Consider the following 21,397-nt stretch of genomic DNA (forward strand, 5'->3'; position numbering starts at 1 on the left):
ACATGACAGCATATATGCAATAACTTGTCTGTATCTAAGTAAAACATAAAACCTAAAGAAGTTTTGAAAAACTCCAGCAGAGAAAGCTGCAGATGAGAAACCAAGGCTCTGCACATATTAAGGTCTTGAAGGCCTTTAGGTCACCTTCATGTTGCCTTTATTTGAAATACATTTTTTCACACAGATTATGGAGACTTGTATCCTGCTACTCTTGTAAATTATTCCCTGGCCCCAGATTTCTAGAGTAGTCTGTGGTTTATTTATGCAATGAAATACTACCCAGAAGTGAAAATGAACTATATTATATATGTGCATAAAATATATATATACAAGGTTAAATTCATATAACAATTGTATGTATTATTTATGGGTGCATACCTATGTAGAAAAAGTGAGTTAAATATTCATAGGAATGATATACACTAATCTCAGGATAAGGCTTGAGGAAGAAGGAAGAGGAGGAGCAAAAGAACTGTAGGCAAAGCTTTAGCTATGCCATGAAGTTTTCATTTCTTTTTCTTAAGTGTACTGGCAGAAGGAAATGTGGCAGAATGCGAATATCTGCTTCCTTTCAGCAATGGGTGTCTATGTGTATGTTTTATAAGTCCTATCATTACATTCAATTAAAAAATGGAAGCCCATTTACCATTCATGTCAGTCTCTTGTGTTGTTGGTAAATTATTGTGGGATTCTTTTTCCCTCTGATTCTTCAAAGATTGGCTTTAGGTTGCTTGTATCTGCACCTGTTGATTGCAATTACATTTATCCCTCCCCTCCCTTTGTTTCTCCACACACTCTACTTTTTGAATTGGGTTGTTTCAGTTTAAGGAAGGCCATATTTGAAGATGAAAACTAAGCATATTTGAGGATGCTTGAATGAAAAAAAATTATCCCTTCATGCATTCACCAAAATAATGCACAGCTTCGATTCTTTTATTTTTCACATGTTCTAGATAACAGATGGCACTTTAGGGCTATTAACAGTATGTGTGAGAAAAAAGTCAGGACTCTATGTAGTGATTCTCTTAAATACTCCCATTGTTGAGTGGACAAGTTAAGTCATTATAGTTGTGAAGGGAATAAAAGAGAAGTGGCAGTTAGCTTTTGTTAGGAGTAATCTCCAAAATATGAAATAAGAAAGTAACAGAAAATTTCCTACTTTTACAAAATTAAACAATCTGAAAGCTCAAGTTAATTGTTCTTAATAAAAACAAAAATGCTAAGACATAAAAATAAAAATCTTTTCTGTCTAAAAAGAGAACCAAGATATTTCAGCAAACCAGTGCAAATTCTTTCAAACTGTCTACATCTACCTATTCGGTACCTTATAATGGAATTGATGTTACTGGCAAGAGCTCTAAGATCATAAAATATCTTAAATACTTTCTGAATCATGAAAGAAAAAGTTATATCATTTTCAAATCATCTTAGTATTAAGAGATATTCTATTTGTTTTAAAATAGCAGCCTGTATAATGTCTAAGAAGTTCACAGACTTCAAGCTAGCTGAGTTCCAAAAGTTTGTTGAGCCACTGATTTTTCTGGGTTAGATATAAACGTTAATTTCCAAGTTTAATTTATGAAAGTTAGTTTAATCCACAGTAGCAGACTTCTCTTTGTTGGCTGTCTTTTGGTTCATACTCCCTTTTAGAAACTTGGCAAGTGGACATTCATTAGCTGCTTAGTGCACCCCAACCCATACACAAAATTGCAAAGAGAAGCATTGACAACATCTAAGAGGAAGTGTGGTGAGCTGGCTCCTGCAGTCCCATTCTTAGTCCGCAGGTTCACTCCTTCCCAATCTATGAGAGCTGAGTCCACTAGACTGACTGGAGGCCAGCAGACACTGGCCTGTTTCCCTCCATGCTTTCCAGGGCTGGGACTTAGCAGAAAGGAGCCAGGGGCCAGGTGTTCCAGCATTCCTAATCAGGGAGCTTCTCCAACTAAGTGTCAGGGCCCCTAAGACATAATAGGAAGTTTGTTTCAGTGTTTTCTCAAAGGTATTTTTAGGCATCGCTCCCCTGGAAAAGGGAATTTTGATTACCTTCATTGGTTATAATGGTAATTTTAAAAATACCAACTTTATTAGGAGGAAAAGTTTCCGCTATTTATTTCCAATATAAAGCTGTAGAAAAGGTTAATTAGGGATGGGTAAGCCATTAGCAAGAGAGGATTGACAGTATTCTGACTTAATACTCTAAGTCACTGCTATCCCAAGTAGCAGATCAGTGCTGGTCCATGAATTGTTCGAAACAAATTTTCAACAAGTTAAATGCAGAAGCTGAGAGAAAGCATTTAAAATTTATATAGCACAATGACATTGTGGTGACATGCAGGCATGTGATCATTTTCTACTAATTATTATTTTCTGTCACATTTACAAATGTATTGATATACAATGAATAGCAATTTTTAAAGGCTCTCATAGCTTGAGAAACACATTTTAGAAGGTAATAAATTTGTTAGAAAATCTATTTTCATTACAACATGTGTAATTTTGATTTTCTCTGACACAAACTTATACTAGCACTATTGCATTTGTAATCAATGACTTTAATCACTTTTAAATTTACAAACAATATAAAAAGAAAGTAAAAAGAGAACATAGAATTTTTTTGAGATTCTTTGGTAAGAATTCAAGAAAGATAAAAGTGTGGAAGAAGATGAAAGAGGATGTATGTTCACCTGAGGTCTATGTTGTAAATGGTGAGAGACAGGGCGCAGGATGGTGCTGTGGGTATAATCTCTGATGGAAAAGGTAGAGGTGGGTGGGGCTGATGTGTGACTCATATTTCCTGGTTCCAGCAACCTGGAAGACTTCTAGGTTATATCTGAAATGAGGTAAGAAGAGAGAAAATGAGGCAAGATATAATTATTTATTTTAATGTATGAGCTGGTTACAAATAAAATATTTTTTATTGATACTGTGTTTCTATATAGTAAGCCTTTGATAAAAAGATTATTTTAATCAGAACATTTTACTTCTAGGTGGGTAGGTAGATACCTTTATGCAAGTATATATGCATATTAGTAAGGCAGGTGTTAAAAAGATATGTAAAGTGTCCTAGACTAGCTATCCTCCTATAATCAAAGAGAAAACTAGAGAAAATATATGAAACAACTGTTTTCAGACACTGGGCGGTTGGAAGTGGGGGTTTATGATGGCTGAGAGAAGGGAAACAAGCAGGATAGGCTAAAGGATTTTTCCAGCTTTCTACCTGGAAGAATTTACCGCACATTATATGGGGAAGGGAATCCAAGCTGAGCATGGTGGTCTTGCTGAGCTGAAGATGAGAATTTGGAGAGAATGAGGAGGCTGACATTTGTGGCACAGAGTAATGGAGAGGAGAAAGACAGAGAAAGAACTCCAGAGATCTTCAAGGAGTTCACTCAGACACTTTAGCTGAATTCTAAGCTTGCCGTGCATAGGTAAGACTCCATGAAGTCAGACAAAACAAAACTCTTGAGGAAAGAACAAAAATCGAGGAACTGTAAAGTTAGTAACTACCAGAGCTCATATAGATCGGAGAAAATATTTTAGCTTTGACCGGAGTGAAGAATTCTTCTACTCTACTGGGGCTGAGCTAGTCACACCATGAAGGTTACTGCAGGCCCATCAAGCAAAACTTATGAACAAGCCTACTAGGATAAAGCTGATGCAAGTAACTTAACTTCCTGCCAGTACAAAACTCAACACTTTTTAAATGACAACAAAATTGAGACACTCGATAATGTAAAAATAACGATGTTCACCATCCAGTTGAAAATTTTTAGACATGTGAAAAAGCAAGAGAAAACTCAACCAATGAAAATCAATCTACAAGTGAAACCTCCTTAAAATAGCTTTTTAAAATATTTTCAAGATTAAAGAAAATGGACATAATGAAAACAAAAATGGAATTTATAAAAGAGAATTGATGGACAAAAAGAACAAATGAAAGTGAGGAACTACAAAAATACCATAGCTGTAATAAACAATCTACTGAATGAGCTTAAGAGCAAATTAAATACCGCAGAATAAAAGATTAGATGAACTTGAGGATAGAATGATAAATCCTACCCAAATTGAAGCACAAGAAGAAAAGAAATTGAGGAAGAAAAAAAAAATACTGAACCACATAACCTATAGGACAGCTTCAAGAGGTTTAACACAAGTGTAATTGGAGAAAGAGGTGAGCATAGATAAATGTATATTAGGAAATAACAGCCAAATGTTTCCCAAATTTGATGAAAAATATAAACTCCCTGGTCCAAGAAGTTTAACAAACTCCAATCTAAACAAAAAGAAAGTCCCAGGAAATATAATTAAAAATTTGCATATCAGTGATAGAGAAAAATATTTAAAACAGCCCAATAAAAAGACACATTATGTGCGAGGGAACAATGGTAAGAATTATCACACTCTTCTCACCAGAAATGAATGCCATTCAAAAAAGCAATAGGATAACATTATTAAAGTTGCTTCTCAAAGGGAAAAAAACTATGAACCTATAATTCTGTATCTGAGGATGTAGGTAGAAGAAATGAAGGTCAAATAAAGATATTATTAGACAAGAAAGACTGAGAGAATTTTGCACCAGCAGACCTGCAGTATGCAGATATTAGAGAATGCTCTTCAGACTTAAGGAAGATGATTTCAGGTAGACACTTAGCTCTACAAATTAAAAGCTCTTGAAATGAGATTCACCTTTTCTCTACCTCTGTATGAAGTTTTGTGAAGATATTATGTCTTCATGTAAGAAGCTGCAGCAGTTTCTTGTGACCAAGAGAGAACAAGCATGAAGGTGGACACCGATGATGCATTGAGGACAACATTGAGAAAACACCTGTGTGATTGTGCACTGAATTAGCTAACCTGGAACTGCTCATCTTTGGATTTTTTGTTGAGTGACATGTTTAACATTGATAGAGCAATCAACATTAAAATTGGATCAAAGAAACAGGCAGTTTCACATCCTGCATAGCTGAGTCTTTGGAATACATTGGTACCGCTTATGTCTTCAGCATTATTCTTTGCATTGATTAGTAACTGAAATCTAAAATCTTTAATTCTTTTTTATTTTTGAATAGATATTCATTAGAATAATGAAAGAGAAAATTTACATTTTAAGAATTCCTAAAAGGAATTACGTTTTTAAAGATTGCCTTTTTATCCAAAAAACAGTATACCATTTATAAATATTTAACTGTATATCATACAAATGCCTCCAGTTTTATCCAAATCCACTGTTAAATTACCCATGTAATTATTCCAGTAGAAATCATTATACCTTTTTATTGTTAATTTCATTAATACTTTACTGGAAAGAATCTAGATGTACTTAAATGCAGTTCTCAGAGTTTTTGTTATGACAATTAAATGGAACATTTCCATGTTATTTGGGGGGTCGGTGATGTGTGTACTTACTAAGTTTAAAGTGTAACAGAAAATTATTAGCCACTAACAACATAGATAAAATAAATGGCCATTAGACTTACTTTAGGGCGTGCTTTTCAGTGATTTCAATGACAACATCCTTTTTATTCCTATTTCCATTAAAATGAAGCCAATAATTCGGTTATATATTCTAACTGAAAATGAGACTGTGAAATGATAGCCCTTCTGGTCTTGGACAACAGAATAGTTGACAAAAGTGATGCATTGACGTGAAGCAAAATGGTAGGGGACACCCATGAAGGATGCTCTAAGCAAATATTTTGAGACTAATATGAACATACAATACTGTAGGTAAATGAAAATTCCAAATGCGTATCTTATTTACTATCCTCGATCAAACTTACTCAGTTAAATAAGGAGTACAGATGAGATAGAATTTTTGGTGATTTAGCAGATTCTCAGTATGCAATTCTTACTCTTTCCATTCCCTTTCTGTTATGTTCCTATATTACTATTGATCCTGCAACTGTTTTCAAATCAACACAAATAGCTATTGAAGGCTTTCTCTGTGCACGAATTCACCTAGAGTAAATCATTTTGATACTTCCCTAACCAAGAATTCCCAGGAAAATATTGGGTATACACAAGTGTATATTCAGGATATATTCAAGGCTATACATAGAGTTTGTTCAACTTCATTCACCTGCCATGAAATGGGCTACATATTAACTTCTTATTAGTTTCTTATTGTAAATCACCTTCCCCTCAATTCCTTTTAAAGTCGTGCTGAATTCAACATCATTGAAGATCAACATGGAGTACTAATCAAAGTATTTCAGACATTTCTTGTATCTAATCTAGTAGTATTTTGGCAGAGCAGAAATGACAAGGAACATGAAGTATGACTACTTCTTTAAGGGTATAAATTGTGATTTTTATGTCCTTGTTGATGTTCCAGAATCTGTTTAGTCTATTTTTCTGTATTTTTTTCAAAGGACAGAGAAACAACTCAAAAAATAAGTAAAAGGTATATACTTTATTCAGCTTATGTTGTAATCAGAATAGGTTATGAAGGAAAACATTTAATTTAGGTAGTAGACTTCATAGAAACATTGTAAAGTCCTACTTTTTTTTTTCCTTTTTCTTTTTTGATGGAATCTCTCTCTGTCGCCCAGGCTGCAGTGCAGTGGCACAATCTCGGCTCACTGCAACCTCTGCCTCCTGGGTTCAAGAGAGTCTCCTGCCTCAGCCTCCTGAGAAGCTGAGACTACAGGCGCCTGCCACCACACCCGGCTAATTTTTTGTGCTTTTAGTATAGGCGGGGTTTCACCGTGTTAGCCAGGATGGTCTCGGTCTCCTGACCTCATGATCCACCCGCCTCGGCCTCCCAAAGTGCTGGGATTACAGGCGTGAGCCAACGTGCCCGGCCGTAAAGTACTACTGTTTTGAAGAATGTTTCTGTCTTGTTCAATCTTAAAACACGAAAAAATAAAATGAGGCCACGGAAGAACTTCAGTTGTCTTATATAGTGTATAAAAATATGGTCTGTAAGTTTTTTATCAACAAAATTGTGCCTTATAAGTATTTTACACTCCGCCTTTTCCTATGTTAGTGCCATGTATCTAGCCTTAATAAATGGATACTTTGGTATAATTTCGTTGGTTTTATATTTAATGTTCACTTAGTTATGTTTAAGAGATCAAATCTCACCTCAAACAACTTTTAATAGAGTGTTTTAATTCTATTGTCAAATTGGTGTTCATTGTATTTGATATTGCTTAACATATCTAGACAAATAGGGTGGGATATGTTTTTTATAAGGGAACGCTCATTAAAATGGTGTTTGCTGGGATGAGATTTAAATATCAGGTAAAATATTAGTTTCTACTAATAAGAGAAAAGAACTGTCCAACTGACTTTAACTCAATGCTTCCCAAACTTTATTTATTTTATTTTTTATTTTTGAGACGGAGTCTTGCTCTGTTGCCTGGGCTGGAGTGCAGTGGCACAATCTTGGCTCACTGCAACCTCTGCCTCCTGGGTTCAAACAATTCTCCTGCCTCAGCCTCCCAAGTAGCTGGGACTACAGGTATGCGCCACTACGTCCAGCTAATTTTTAGTAGAGACGGGGTTTCACCATGTTGGTTGGCCAGGATGGTCTCGATCTCTTGACCTCGTGATCCGCCTGCCTCGGCCTCCCAAAGTGCTGGGATTATAGGCGTGAGCCACTATGCCCGGCCAATGCTTCCCAAACTTTAATGTGTATATATATCACTTGAGTGTCTTGTTGGAATGCAGATTTTCGTTCAGTAGGTCTTGGGTGGGGCCCAAGATTCTGCATTTCTAATGGAAGAAGCTCTGAGGGACAAGGTCCTAGAAAACCCGCACCATTTATAATTGTGCCATGCCTAATTTTATTCCTCTGCTTCATGAGCCCCAATGTGCTCTTCAATGTTTTAAAAATTAATAAAACTGCAGCTGAAAAGATAAATAAATAATTTGGTTCTATGTATTAGTTTATATGTGTGCAAAAAAGCAAAAATACAAGTTATTCCAGTAGTTACCAGATCTGGAAATATCAGACATGGATTTCATTGAAATCCTTCCAAAGACATAAATTACTTATTCATTTAAAAACTTACTGACTCATTTTGCCTTAACTTGACTTCTTTAGTGATGCGCCAATTTTTTACCTTTTGCATGTTGTCAATACTATATAATGATTAGTGGAGAAAATCTATAGATTTTTTATTGGGTATTTAGGTGTTGCCCCTATTGTTTTGTAAACATAATTAATTTTCTGATGAACAGTTGTTTTTATAAAAGTCTTTGAAAACATTTCTGATTATTTTTGATTGATAATTTCAATTAATCATTCAATCAAACATTTTTGATTGATAGTTTCAGTTACATTTTGCAAAATTATTAGTAAAGCTACTACTAGGGTTGCCATTATAATAATCTGAACATGACCCATGTATAGAAAACTTGTAAGTGCTTTGGAAGCATCTAAGAAACGTTATTTAGGCCCTGAAGGAGTTTACAACCCATTTCAAGCCACGAGACACAGAAATATAAAAGAACACTAATGGCATAAGACATTGTGATCTGTGGTTAAATGAGAATTACAGCTACTAGGTTCACCAAAATGTCAGCCACACACAGCATGGGAGGTGGGTCTGCAGATGGAGAGGCTTCAGACTGGCAGAGGTTGAGGCAGGGTGGAGAGAGACAGTTTACAAGGAAGCTCCTCCTGATGAAGAGCTGAGCACTTGCAGCATGAGACGTATGTGTCTGCTAGGCAGGGAGTCTTCCCAGCTCCTGCCCAGTGGGATTTGATCATAACTGCAGCCCGGTACCTGTGGTGTGTTTCCTGCACCTCCTTTCTCCAAATGGGAGTTTTTATTGCACTGATGATGTTTCCACTCCACTGACGCATGCTGGGTGCAATTTTGTGGACCTGTAAGGAGCGAAGTACTGAACTGTAAGAGAGAACCAAGCATCACCTAGGCCTCCACCTTGTGAGCTGTATAACTGGGTAGCAATTTGGAATTGTTTTTCTTGGAGAGGGAGAAAGTATATTCTATGTGTGAGAAGAAAGTGTGCATAAATATTTAGACTATAGCTATAATGTACCATCAGAAGACTGTTCTCCTTCTTCGTTTGTTCCTCAGTAGGAGCATTCCCAAATATTATCTAGGTACCTTGCTATTGAAACAACAGATGTATCATTCTAGCTTGAACTATGTACATCTATACTTTTATACAAGGAAGAAATTGATATCTATCACGTAAGAAATCTAGTGGCCCTGTAGCTTACAATCCAAAACAAGTGTATATGGGATATTTTCAAGCCCCATTTCAGCAATTCTAAGTTGAAGTGTCATGAAAAGCATTTCAAAAGTCATATGCCTTTCATTTCTGATCTTCACATTACCTCTTCGAGATATGTTATTTACTAGCCTTATTTTCCAAATGAGGAAATGGAGGCGTAAAGTGGTTAAATGCCCTGTTCAGGGTCACATAGGTAATCGTTCAGGCAGGGCTCGAATCCATGTGTGGATTCCCATTCTTTTCATTTATCCCTGTAGCCTCTGATTTTAAGTTTATTCTGAGTTCGTGTTAAGGCAATTTCATTTAAAAGATGTGCTTTAAAATCAAAATACTAAGTAGAATATGTGCCACTTGAATTTTCGTTTTTTTACCCTTTAAAAATAAGATCCATGTTTTGTTGCCATTAGATTTATGCCATTAGGATGGGAAAGGGTAGGGAAGGGATGCAAGAAAAAGAAAAGTTAATTATTTTTAGTGCCTGGCCATTTTCCCCACAATTAGTTTTATAAGCTGCTGCAGGGTACCTATGTCTGCTTAAAGAGTTAAATTCCCAGGGACCATGTGTGGGTAGCTGCAGTTGTTGCTAGCTTTGTATCTTGAAACGTAATTCATCAGTACGATTGAACTCTTTCCTCTGAACCAGGACTCGCTTAGGGAAATACACCTTCCTCCCCCTCTGAAGGCTGCTTGTCGTGTTCCTCCGTCTTGGTTGAGCCCATGAGTGTGTCTCACTGGCCAGTCATCATGGCCGCTGATCCACTTGGCTCCTGGTGTTTCATGAACTTTCTGAATACTCTGCCTGGGAATTCCCATAGGGGGCCCAGGACGCTTGGAGTCTGTCACCAAACCCAGGGAAAATGGTATGAGAATAGGAACGGCTGAACACCCTGGGGGCTGACAAGGCTTCCATCTTGACTGAAGCTTCAACAAGCCTCCTCTCTTTTGAGTGTGGTTTCTGTATTTGAGTCTAGTGTCTATATTTTGGACTCAAATTCCCAGACTTCCTGAAATACATCTGCCTCTTTGGGGCTACTTCCCTTTACCATCTCTTCCTCCATTCATTTCAATTAAAGGATGTGGGGTTAAAAATGAGATTATTAAAAGATGTTTCCTCTAGAAAATGATTTGTCCCCAAATATTCATTTTATGCTAGTTGGAAACAATGTATTTCCTGGCTTCCTAAAAGGATTGGAAGCTGTCTTGGACTTAGAACTCTGAGCCCTTGAGGAAAAAAAGTTAAGTATGGAGCCAGGCACGGTGGTTCACACCTGTAATCCCAGCACTTTGGGAGGCCGAGGCGGGCAGATCACAAGGTCAGGAGACTGAGACCATCCTGACTAATACGGTGAAACCCCGTCTCCACTAAAAAAATTCAAAACATTAGCTGGGCGTGGTGGCGGGCACCTGTAGTCCCAGCTACTCGAGAGGCTGAGGCAGAGGTGGAGCTTGCCGGGAGCCGAGATCGCGCCACTGCACTCCAGCCTGGGCGACAGAGCAAGACTCCATCTCAAAAAAAAAAAAAAGTATGGTGTCCCACCTCACACCTATTAGGATGGCTACTCTCAAAAGCATAAAATAACAAGAGTTGGCAAGGCGATAGGAAAACTGGAAGATTGTGCACTGCTGGTGGGAATGTAAAATGGGGCAGCACTGATGGAAAACAGTATACCAGTTCCTCTACTAAAACTAGAATGGCCCTGTGAGCCAACAATTTCACTTATGGCTATATATTGATATATATTGAAAAGAATTGAAAACAGTCTTGAAGAGACACTTGTTCACCCATGTTCATAACTGCGTTATGCACAGTAGTCAGAAGGTGGAAGTGCCATCAACAGATGAGTAAACAAATGGGACATATACATACGGTGCATGTACATATGTATGTATATGTATAGACAATGTATATATAATGGAATATTATTCAGCCTTAAAGTAGAAGGAAATTCTGACACATGCTACAACCTGAAAGAACCTTCAGGCCATCATGCTACATAAAACAAGACAGTCACAAAAGACAAATATTGGATGGTTCCACTAATATAAGGTACCAGGTAGTCAAATTCATAAATACAGAGTATTCAGTGGTGGTTTCCAGGGCCTGGGAGGAGAAGGGAATAGGGAGTTTTTATTTAATGTGTACAGAATTTTAGTTTTGCAAGATGAAAAAGTTCTGTAGATTGGTTTCACAACAATATGAGTGTAATTAATACCACTGAACTGTGTCCTTAAAAATGTTTAAAATGGCCTGGGCGCAGTAATCCCAGCACTTTCGGAGGCCGAGGCTGGCAAATCACCAGTTGGAGACCAGCCTGACTAACATGGTGAAATCCCGTCTCTACTAAAAATACAAAAATTTAGCTGGGCGTGGTGGCGCACGCCTGTAATCCTAGATTCTCTGGAGGCTGAGGCAGGAGAATCGCTTGAGCCCGGGAGGCGGAGGTTGCAGTGAGCCGAGGCCCTCTGCACTCCAGCCCAGGTGACAAGAGTGAGACTCCGTCTCAAAAGAAAAAACAAAAAGATCAGTTTTATGTTATGTGTATTTTGCCTCAAATAAAGATTTTTTAAGTGTGCTGTTATTTTCAGTATTACGTATTTCTCGTATTTCAGTATTACGTATTTCTTGCAAATGGCTGGGATCCTGTATTACTATAGACCGAGCAGATGTGGTCTGGAGCACACCTGAAAACAGGTGGAGGTTTTATAAATCTGCCAACATGTGCAAGCAGAAACAAGTGGCCTGCCAATTCATAATCACCACGTGTTGTCAGATGTTATGAGTGCTTCGGAGAGAGAGAAAAAAGTGCAAATAAGTGCTCCATGAGGAGTGGAGGGGCGTCTATCATGAGTCCATGGAGGCCCCCAGAGCCAAAAGAATTAACCCTGCGCCGGGCTCCAGGTAGAAGACTCATCACAGTGCTGCGATGAGTGACCCTTCCTGTTGCCGTGATGTCCTTTTTCATCGCAAAGCATGGAATGATTTCTTTATATAACTTTTATTATAGTTTCAGGGATACATGTGCAGGTTTGTTATATCAATAAACTGCATGTTGCAGGTGTGCAGATGATTTCATCACCCGGGTAATAAGCATAGTACCCGATGAGTAGTTTTTCCCGCCTCCCCCTCCTCCCACCGTCACCCTCAAGGAGGCCCTGATGTCCTGTTACTCCTTCTTAGTGTCCGTGTTTAACTCCCACTTACAAGCGGGAACAGCAAAGCATGGAATGAATTTTTATACGTAATAATCTGAGTAAACTGCAGTTGAAGGATCTTGGAATCATCCAGGGCTGCTTCATATTTTGTTCCTATTGGATATTTGAGTCTCATTGTTTCTTCATTATAAATGTGAATTCTCAGTTTAAAAACACTGGTGTTGGCCGGGCGCGGTGGCTCACGCCTGTAATCCCAGCACTTTGGGAGGCCGAGACGGGCAGATCACAAGGTCAGGAGATGGAGAGCATCCTGGCTAACACAGTGAAACCCCGTCTCTACTAAAAATACAAAAAACTAGCCGGGCGAGGTGGCGGGCACCTGTGGTCCCAGCTACTCCGGAGGCTGAGGCAGGAGAATGGCCTGAACCCGGTAGGCGGAGCTTGCAGTGAGCTGAGATCCGGCCACTGCACTCCAACCTGGGCCACAGAGCGAGACTCCATCTCAAAAAACAAAATAAAACAAACAAACTAGTGCTATTTCTGGACCATATACATTTGTTTATTGCTTCCTTCAGAAGGTAAAGTTCAAAATCCTTGTTAATAGCCAGTAGAGAACAAAATAACTATCTGCTGTGTGTGACCTAAGATATACTTTAGGTAAATAGAAGTATATTTTTGTTGCCTTTCTTACACTTATTCTGTGTTCTTAGTTAATAAACTGGGGCACTAAAATCATGGATATTGGGATTCAAGCAGCAGTGATTTTTCTCTGAAAATTCCAGAATTTGCTTGTATATCTACAGTTTCTTACCTTTCTCTTTTTTAAAAGCAGGAACTTTTCCATCTTTTAATCTCTGCTCCAACCATAACCGTGATCACCTACTTACTCTTAGTGTATTTAATTCAGTGAAAAAAACTTACCTTTAAAGCCTTCCATACCCTAAGTACTGCCATAAACGCAGGATGACAAGACATACACCCTTTTCGGAAGGCATTAGAATCAAAATGGGCAGCAAAACAAGCATGTAAACTAAAAAAATAGCAGAAATTCAAATTATGACTACAAATATTGTTGTGGAGACATAGGGAAAATTGATTCTAAGAAGGAGAAATCGTAGTCGTTTCCTGGAGATGGTTACTTTGGAGCTAGACCTAGATGATGCCAAGGATGTTAACAACCAGCGACAACAAAGAGATAGGAAGAAACATGAATGAAGTGTGCTGGGAAATGGCTTCAGGGTATCGGCTAATATTAACTATAAGGAATATCGGGCCTGAAGGAAAGAATGAAGAAGCACCAATGCTTACAGCAAAACTTAATTATCATAAATTAGCGTGAAGGTTCAGATGATAGGCCATGGACGTAATGTAATTATGCATCCTGAACAGCTGGTATCCTGTGTGACCCCTGCAGTATTTTGGAATGATTGAGGTATCTGGAAGGAATGCAGTGATATGCACATATTATGGGATAGCACTTGGAGTTGGGAGCTGGAGTTATCCTAAGAGGTATCAGAGAGTCTGTGAAGCTCTGCCTGTCCTGTTTCTTGGATCTTCATTGCCAAGGAGTGGATAAAGCTCACCTGGTACATATACCCCCAGTTCTTGATTTGGGGACTCCAGAAAAGTCATAGCTACTGAAAAGCCTCTTGGTAAAACGAGGAATAGCAACACCAAAGGGACTGAGATTTTATGGTAAACCCCAAATAGTCCAGCATAACCAAGGTTTTTGTCTGGGAGAAAGAAAAGGTGACCAGGTTGCTGAAGACCTCAGGGATGCTTTTCTGGGACTCAGGGCTTTTCTCCAGGAAGTGGGGGAATAGGGAGTCGTATGAGGAGGGCGGCGTAGAGAACATGAACTTTCCCAAGGAAACTCTGGCAGCTGTCATAATGTGGAGGGAAGAGAAATTAGAGGTAGGGAGACTGTCCTTCGCATATGAATTGTCCAAGAGGAGAAGTGAGGATGTCTTCTATGGACAGAAATGCCGGCCATGAAGCAGCAGCGCAGACAGAGCAGGTTCCAAAGTGGGAGTGTGGGCCCCAAGGGTCTGATGCGTCTCTACTGGGAACTGGTCCTCACCTGGGGGCCTATCTTCAGCTATCTTTTGGGAAATAGAATCTGTGAGTTCTTAAGCATTTAACATAAGATCTTCTAAAAACCTGTCCTTTCTTTTTCATATACTTGCGTCCTCACCCCACCCGTCAACATTATTAGATTTTATTCGGAAGTGAAAGCTCAGAGACATTGAGTCGCTTACCAAATACATTCGTACACGTTATCAATAGAACCAGGCCTAGGATCAAAGACAAACAAAAGATATTCCAAATGCATGGAAGAGAAAAACTTCATCTTTATCTCTTTATTTCCAAATCAGCAGTCCATTGGGATGTGCTGCTCTGTAATTGTGTCATTGTAGACTTCTCAAGTCAAGAGATACTTCTATGGAGAGATTTAAGACAGTCAGGAGGAGTGCCCATCCCCACCACCCACTGAAGGAAAGGGTTTCTGTGGACCTTGCTCTGCCCAAGCTAGCACTGGCCTTAGTGTAGGCAGAGTAGCTCCTGGAGAGCAGGTGCAATGGTATCAGTTTCTTTGTACTGTGAATATCAAGATGCAATCCTGGGAAACAAAGGTTGAGTAAATTAAATAATTGTTGGATGCTGTGTATCCTAGAATGGCATGCCAGAAAGGATGTGAACTTCAAGTACAAATTTCTCATCTCACATATGAATCCTTTCAACAGTGTCTAGTTTCTTTAGAAAATTAAAAAAAAGAGAGAGAGAGAGATGCCAGGCATAGTGGCTCACACCTGTAATCCCAGCACTTTGGGAGGCCGAGGCAGGCAGATCACAAAGTCAAGAGATCAAGACCATCCTGGTCAACTGAACAGCTGGTATCCTGTGTGACCCTTGCAATATTTTGGAATGATTGAGGTATCTGCAAGGAATCGAGTGATATGCACATATTATGGGATGGCACTTGGAGTTGGGAGCTGGAGTTATCCTAAGAGGTATTAGAGAGTCTGTGAAGCTCTGCCTGTCCTGTTTCTTGGATCTTCATTGCCAAGGAGTGGATAAAGCTCACCTGGTACATATAGCCTCAATTAAATCCCGTCTCTACTACAAATATAAAAATTAGCTGGGCATGGTGGCGTGTGCCTGTAGTTCCAGCTACTCAGGAGGCTGAGGCAGGAGAATCGCTTGAACCCGGGAGGCAGAGGTTACAGTGAACCGAGATCGTGCCACTGCACTCCAGCCTGGAGACAGAGCAAGACTCTGTCTGAAACGAAAACAAAACAAAACAAAAAAGGAGACAGAGAAAGAAATCTTAGGTTTTATAGTATTTGCATAGCTCGATTAAAAAAGTGTTCTTGTAGGAGACAACAATCTGCCACTGGTTAGCTTCTGCTCATTTTTTTTAGGTCTGTACATTGCTAGTACAAAATCTAAGTCTGATTCTTCAGTGTTAGTGTAGGAATGTGCAAAATCAGTTTGGAATCAGTTATGGTATCAGTGGTAAGGTATGTAATGTCTATGTGATATGAAGCATTTAGTTCACTTTACCAACAGCTATGGAAAATTACAATTAAAATTCTGTATGGGACAAAACAAGTATTTTTAAACTGAGAGTTGATGAGGTTAGTTCTAGCATATGTGCCAGGCGTGGAACAAGGAGAAGGACTCAGTAGCTGGAAGAGCTGCCACTTAGATTAACCCAGCTTGTCTAGCTTGTCTGATTTTACATCGAAAAGCTTTTTCTGTGTACTTTATACAAGAAATTTACATTTTAATCTAGGGCTGCAAAAACATTTTCAGAAAGTTCTACCATTCTAAGTGGGACATAACTTTTTTCATTCGGGAAATTGTTATTTCAAACGCTAACTCCAAAAAAAATAATCTGTCTGGAACTTAAGAAAAAAATATTTTATAATAAGAACAAGTTATGGTATAACTTATTTGTTTCTGATAAAACTGAAGAAAGTTAGTTTAATTTCTATTTAGCTTACTTTAAAATCTGTGTTCATCAATACCCTAATATTGCACTTGCATTGTGATAGAAAACAGCATTCACCCTGAGAGATTTTACAAGTGAAGGGCATGCAGCCTTTGAAGATTCTATAACTGAAGAATGTAAGATTAAAAATTAAAGGAAATTCACATATAAAAGTTGCAAACAGTCTGGGTGCAATTGTTCACACCTATAATCCCCGCACTTTTGGAGGCTAAGGTGGGAGGATCGCTTGAGCTCAGGAGTTCGAGACCAGCCTAGGCATTATAATGAGACTTTGTCTCTACAGGTAATTTTAAAAAAAATAGTTGGGTATGGTGGCATGCTCTTGTGTTCTAGCGACTTGGGAGGCCCAGGCAGTCACTCCAGCCTGGGTGACAGAGCGAGACCCCATTTCAAACACAAAAAATAAATAAAAGATGCAAATAGTAGAAAGGTGTGAAACTCACTTACCCTGTAAAGTTTTATGCATTTAGTAGAGTCTTTTCTTAGAAAAATTGCCCATCAAAATGAATTTCTAAATGAGTCATATTTTACACAGTTTTCCATTATATAATCAGACACATTCTGATTAGTAGAAATCAGCATAAAAATAAACCATTTCAAAATGTAACAGACTCAAAGAAAATGATTAATTACTATGCTTTGAAAAAATCAAATTGCTCATAAATGATATGTGACAGAGTTATATCTTACAGAAATTTTACTATATAATATTTGACTTTCATGGCTAAACTGTAGAACTATCTCCAGTTTCAATATTTGCCCAATAATGTCAACACTAGCTGAGTAGCTAATGCTGAACCCAGCCAAAAACAAAATATTTGCTCATTTAGCCAGACTAGTAACATGTTACCACATACTTGGCATTTCTATAATGCAGGGCTTTAATAGGGCTGATTTATAATTGAAACAAATTTCTAATAGATGTGCAAGAACTTAGTATTAGCTGGATTTTCAAACTGATATAAAGATCATCTGGTCAATGTTGATGTCAATTTTATGCATACACATATGATTTCAGAATGTATATATTATATGCATATTATGCATATTATACATGTCTACATATATTCTTTAAAGATGTAGTTACATATACAGAAGGATAATTGATATATCTACAGTAGAATGGATCAACCTAGGAATAGCTCAGGAATGTATCAAGAACAAGGTACTTTTATTCCATGTTGGAGACATATAGCTTATTGCATCTTTTAAGCATTTTTCTTTGTTTTTTAACAGGTTGTTTGGTATCAAGTCAGTAATTCAAACGGACTGTTCCAGTACTTGGAAGATCATAGTAAACCCAGACCTGTCATGGTACCACCACGCCAACCCTATCCTCCTGCTGGTGATGTACTACACTCTGGCCACTCTGATCCGCATCTGGCTGCAAGAGCCCCTTGTAAGGACAAAAACGTTTTCATGATCTTGTCTGCAAAGTAACCTAGAATCTCCAGGTGAAATGATTCACTCCTATTCTCTACTGACTAATCAATACTCTATTCCAACACACCTCTCGTGTTCTGGGTATGATGTTTTAATTCTGCAAAGAGTATTAAGTGAATATAAATACGACCAGATCAAATACTAGCTTCCCTTTACTAATACCACAGCGCACAATGTGCTGGTAAGAATGGCAGGTGGTGAGAGGAATGGAAAACTCATTTTTGCTGATCACTTTAGTGTAATATGCCATGATGTTGTCATATATTATCTCATTTAATAAACCAAATAACTCCGATCAATAGACTAGGTATTACACCCATTTACAGATGAGGAAAATGAGGTTAGAGATGTCAATTTTTCTAAAATCACACATTTACTGGGTGGTACAAATCAGATTCTAATCCACAGTTGACAACAAAGCTCGGTCCTTAGAGGCACACACCCCTGTTATCAAGGAGGCTGGTGTTTCTTAAATCTCCTCCAGCCCTCTTAGCCTGTGAAGATGTGGGAATGACAGTCCAGCTCTTGGTGGTGCCTGTTGCCTCCTGAGTATCCCGTTGTGAGGGATGGGGATTTGGATATTCCTTCCAGCGCAAATGAGGGTGTTTATTCCCTATGAAAATACAAACAAGGACACAGCATTTCTGAGGGAAGGATGGAAGCCTGGGTGGCTTCTCTCCTCTCTTTTCTCCTCCAGTGACAGAAAACATCAGCCTGGTTTTCTTCACCCTAAATGACCGTCGGGAGCCCAGTTGCAAGGTAGCTTATTGACACATGAAGGAGACAAGCTGTGTAGACAGGGTGGCCGCACCTTTTCACGCCCCACCTGCGGGGAACCCCACAGCTGGGGACAGTTCTCATGAGCATGGCCCAGCCTGAGTCTCTGCATTCCAGTCCCGCCTCCTCCGAATCGCTTCTAGCCTGGGGCCCTGCAGAGCTCCCTACTTTCTCTGTTCTGTCTTTAGACCCGCAGACTGTTTCCACACGTTCATCAGTCAAGCCAGTCAATGAGTGTTTATGGAAGGCCAACTGGATCTGACACTGACCTAGGGGCGGCACAGAGCAATGGCCTCAGTAGGCAGGGCCCCACTTAGACAGCTGTGCATCCTAAAAGAGAAAAATCGATCCAAGAGAAGCACACAGGATGTAAATCAGATAGGGACTAAAACTGCAGGAGGCACATGCCTCCGGTCATCCCTGACAGAAGCGCCACCTGCAGAAATGGGGATGGTGCTGTCTTCCTCCTATGTGGTACCTCCTCCCCATCTCAGGGGCTAACAGCCATCTGTGGGATTAGGGTCTCAGAGGCCATCCTTGTTAGCAGGGTTCTCGTGGATCATCCTTCTTTTAGGCCACTGATGACAGTTGTATAGTAACAAAATGATTTATGGGTGGTAAGGAATCCCAGTCATGTTGTGTTATATTTTTCTTCAATTCTCTTCTAAAATTTGACTGTGCCAGTAGAGTCATTAAAGTCGTGTCCAATTCCTCCACAAGCATGCATATGTATATGTGTATATTCACAAATAAAAACATGTACATAAAAAATTAAAGATATATATATTTTTTTGAGATGGAGTTTCACTCTTGTTGCCCAGGCTGGAGTGCAATGGTGTGATCTCGACTCACTGCAACCTCTGCCTCCTGGGTTCAAGCAATTCTCCTGCCTCAGCCTCCTGAGTAGCTGGGATTACAGGTGCCCAACACCACACCTGGCTAATTTTTTTGTATTTTTATTAGAGACGGGGTTTCACCGTGTTGGCCAGGCTGGTCTCGAACTCTTGAGCTCAGGTAAATAACTCTCCTTGGCTTCCCAAAGTGCTGGGATTACAGGCGTGAGCCACCGCAATGGGAACTATTTCTGAACAATGTCTTACACATTACGGAGATTACTTTAAGGCTTTCGAGTTATTACGATTTGCCAGCCCATTTGCTTTCTCTGGCATATGCCATGTCATCTCTCAGATAATGCAGTAGCTTCATGAGGGCTCCGTTAGAACTTTGGGCCAGTGCGATATTCTGTTTCCACTGCCCTGTGCTGTCTGGCAAGCAAAGGTAGGCAGAGAGAGAGCCGGGAAGACCATTTAGGATACAGGCCACACGGCAATAGCAATGTTGCAAATCACAAGGTCTGCAGGGGTTTGTGTAGAAAGGGGCTTAAAACTATCATCAACATTTCATGTGGGCTGTATTTTACATGGGCTGGGACCGAAGTCCCATTGCACTGAGGCAATGAGAAAAAGAAGCTGATTGTATCGTAGTTCCAGATGACCTAGTACGTTTAATGAAAAATGCCAACCACCAAATGCAAGTGCTGAACTAGACAGCTGTGAAACATGTTTGAAAAAGACAGAGAAAAGCGTGTCGAGACTTCAGTGTATTATATGGCCCCCACCCGGCAAACGTAACGCCCCACCCAGGGACTTAGGGTGCCCCACTTAGGAGTTCTACTCTGGTGCGCTGGGACCCAGGAATCGGGCAGTGAAACTAAGTCTACTGCCCTCCACTATCAGTGACGCATGACTGCAATTTTACTAGGACACTTCCGTTGGGAAAACATGCTAAGGCACGAAAGCGCTTCTGTTCCTTGTATTCCTCTCTGTCACCTCTCCTAGACCAGTTGTTTAATTTAGGCAAATGTCTCGTGCTTAGAAATGCTCTGGCTTAGTGCCGTGTGCGCTCTAGATGGTTCTGCCTCCAATACATCCAGTCTGAATTGAAGACTGGCAGCAGCCGGCTTACACGGTTAACTGCTCACCTTTGTGAAGGCTCTTACGCTAAGAACCATGTGCGTAGCTGCTTTTGAGTGCGGTTGAGAGTGCACTTGGAAAAGCTGCGGATATTTAACCATGGAGCATATTCTGTAACACATGGGGCTTAGTAGGATCAGGGGACATTTAATATTGATGTGCTTATCAATTGCAGGGGAGCGTTTTTGTCATTTTTTAAAGTGTCTTGATAAAATCCTGTATATTGTAAACGTTCACTTTGAAAAATCATCCTATTGAGCCAAAATGAAAAGTCCTATCTTGGCCACCCAGGCTGCTGAGGGAGCTGCCTCAGGAAGCCAGACTGATCCTGTTTCTGTGTTTCAGGTGCAGGAGGAGAGGACCAAAGAAGAGGACAAAGCTCTGGCTTGTAGTCCCATCCAAATAACGGCGGAGAGGAGGCGGAGCCTGTGGTACGCAACCCATTACCCCACCGATGAGAGAAAAGTAAGCCACGATGAAAGGGATTTCCGTTCCCTAATTTTTCTATTTTTGTATTTTACTGGTGAAAATGAGCCTTGTAATATCATACATACCATATGATACTCAGGTTGCGTGTGGTTTATAGAAACAGTGATTTAGGAGGGTTAGTACCAGAGGGGGAAAACTGTTTCCAAAGAAAATACCCAGGTGCTGTCAAGAACGTCATTTTATATTTCCGTTCTTTATACTGAAATCTCCTGATCTTAAAAAGAATGTTCCTATTTTTTAAAAAAAATTTGTGTAATTGAAACAAACAAACGTAGCAAAGCAGTCTGTTAGCACTGGAGGGTGAGAATTTCAGTGCTGAACTATATCGCAGAAAGTA

At 39.4% G+C, this 21,397-nt stretch overlaps 1 protein-coding gene across 2 annotated transcripts in view; it reads left to right on the plus strand.

Annotated features, from left to right (window-relative positions):
- PIEZO2 (piezo type mechanosensitive ion channel component 2) overlaps positions 1–21,397 on the plus strand; it is a 460,236-nt gene that overhangs the window by 303,375 nt on the left and 135,464 nt on the right. For both annotated transcript variants that reach the window (XM_023228479.2, XM_026456028.1), the window contains exons 8-9: positions 17,615–17,777; positions 20,917–21,036. In XM_023228479.2, coding sequence (XP_023084247.1) covers positions 17,615–17,777; positions 20,917–21,036 — 283 coding nt within the window. The remainder of the gene's footprint in view (positions 1–17,614; positions 17,778–20,916; positions 21,037–21,397) is intronic.

This window comes from Piliocolobus tephrosceles, chromosome 18 (assembly GCF_002776525.5).
Source record: "Piliocolobus tephrosceles isolate RC106 chromosome 18, ASM277652v3, whole genome shotgun sequence".
Taxonomy (NCBI): domain Eukaryota; kingdom Metazoa; phylum Chordata; class Mammalia; order Primates; family Cercopithecidae; genus Piliocolobus; species Piliocolobus tephrosceles.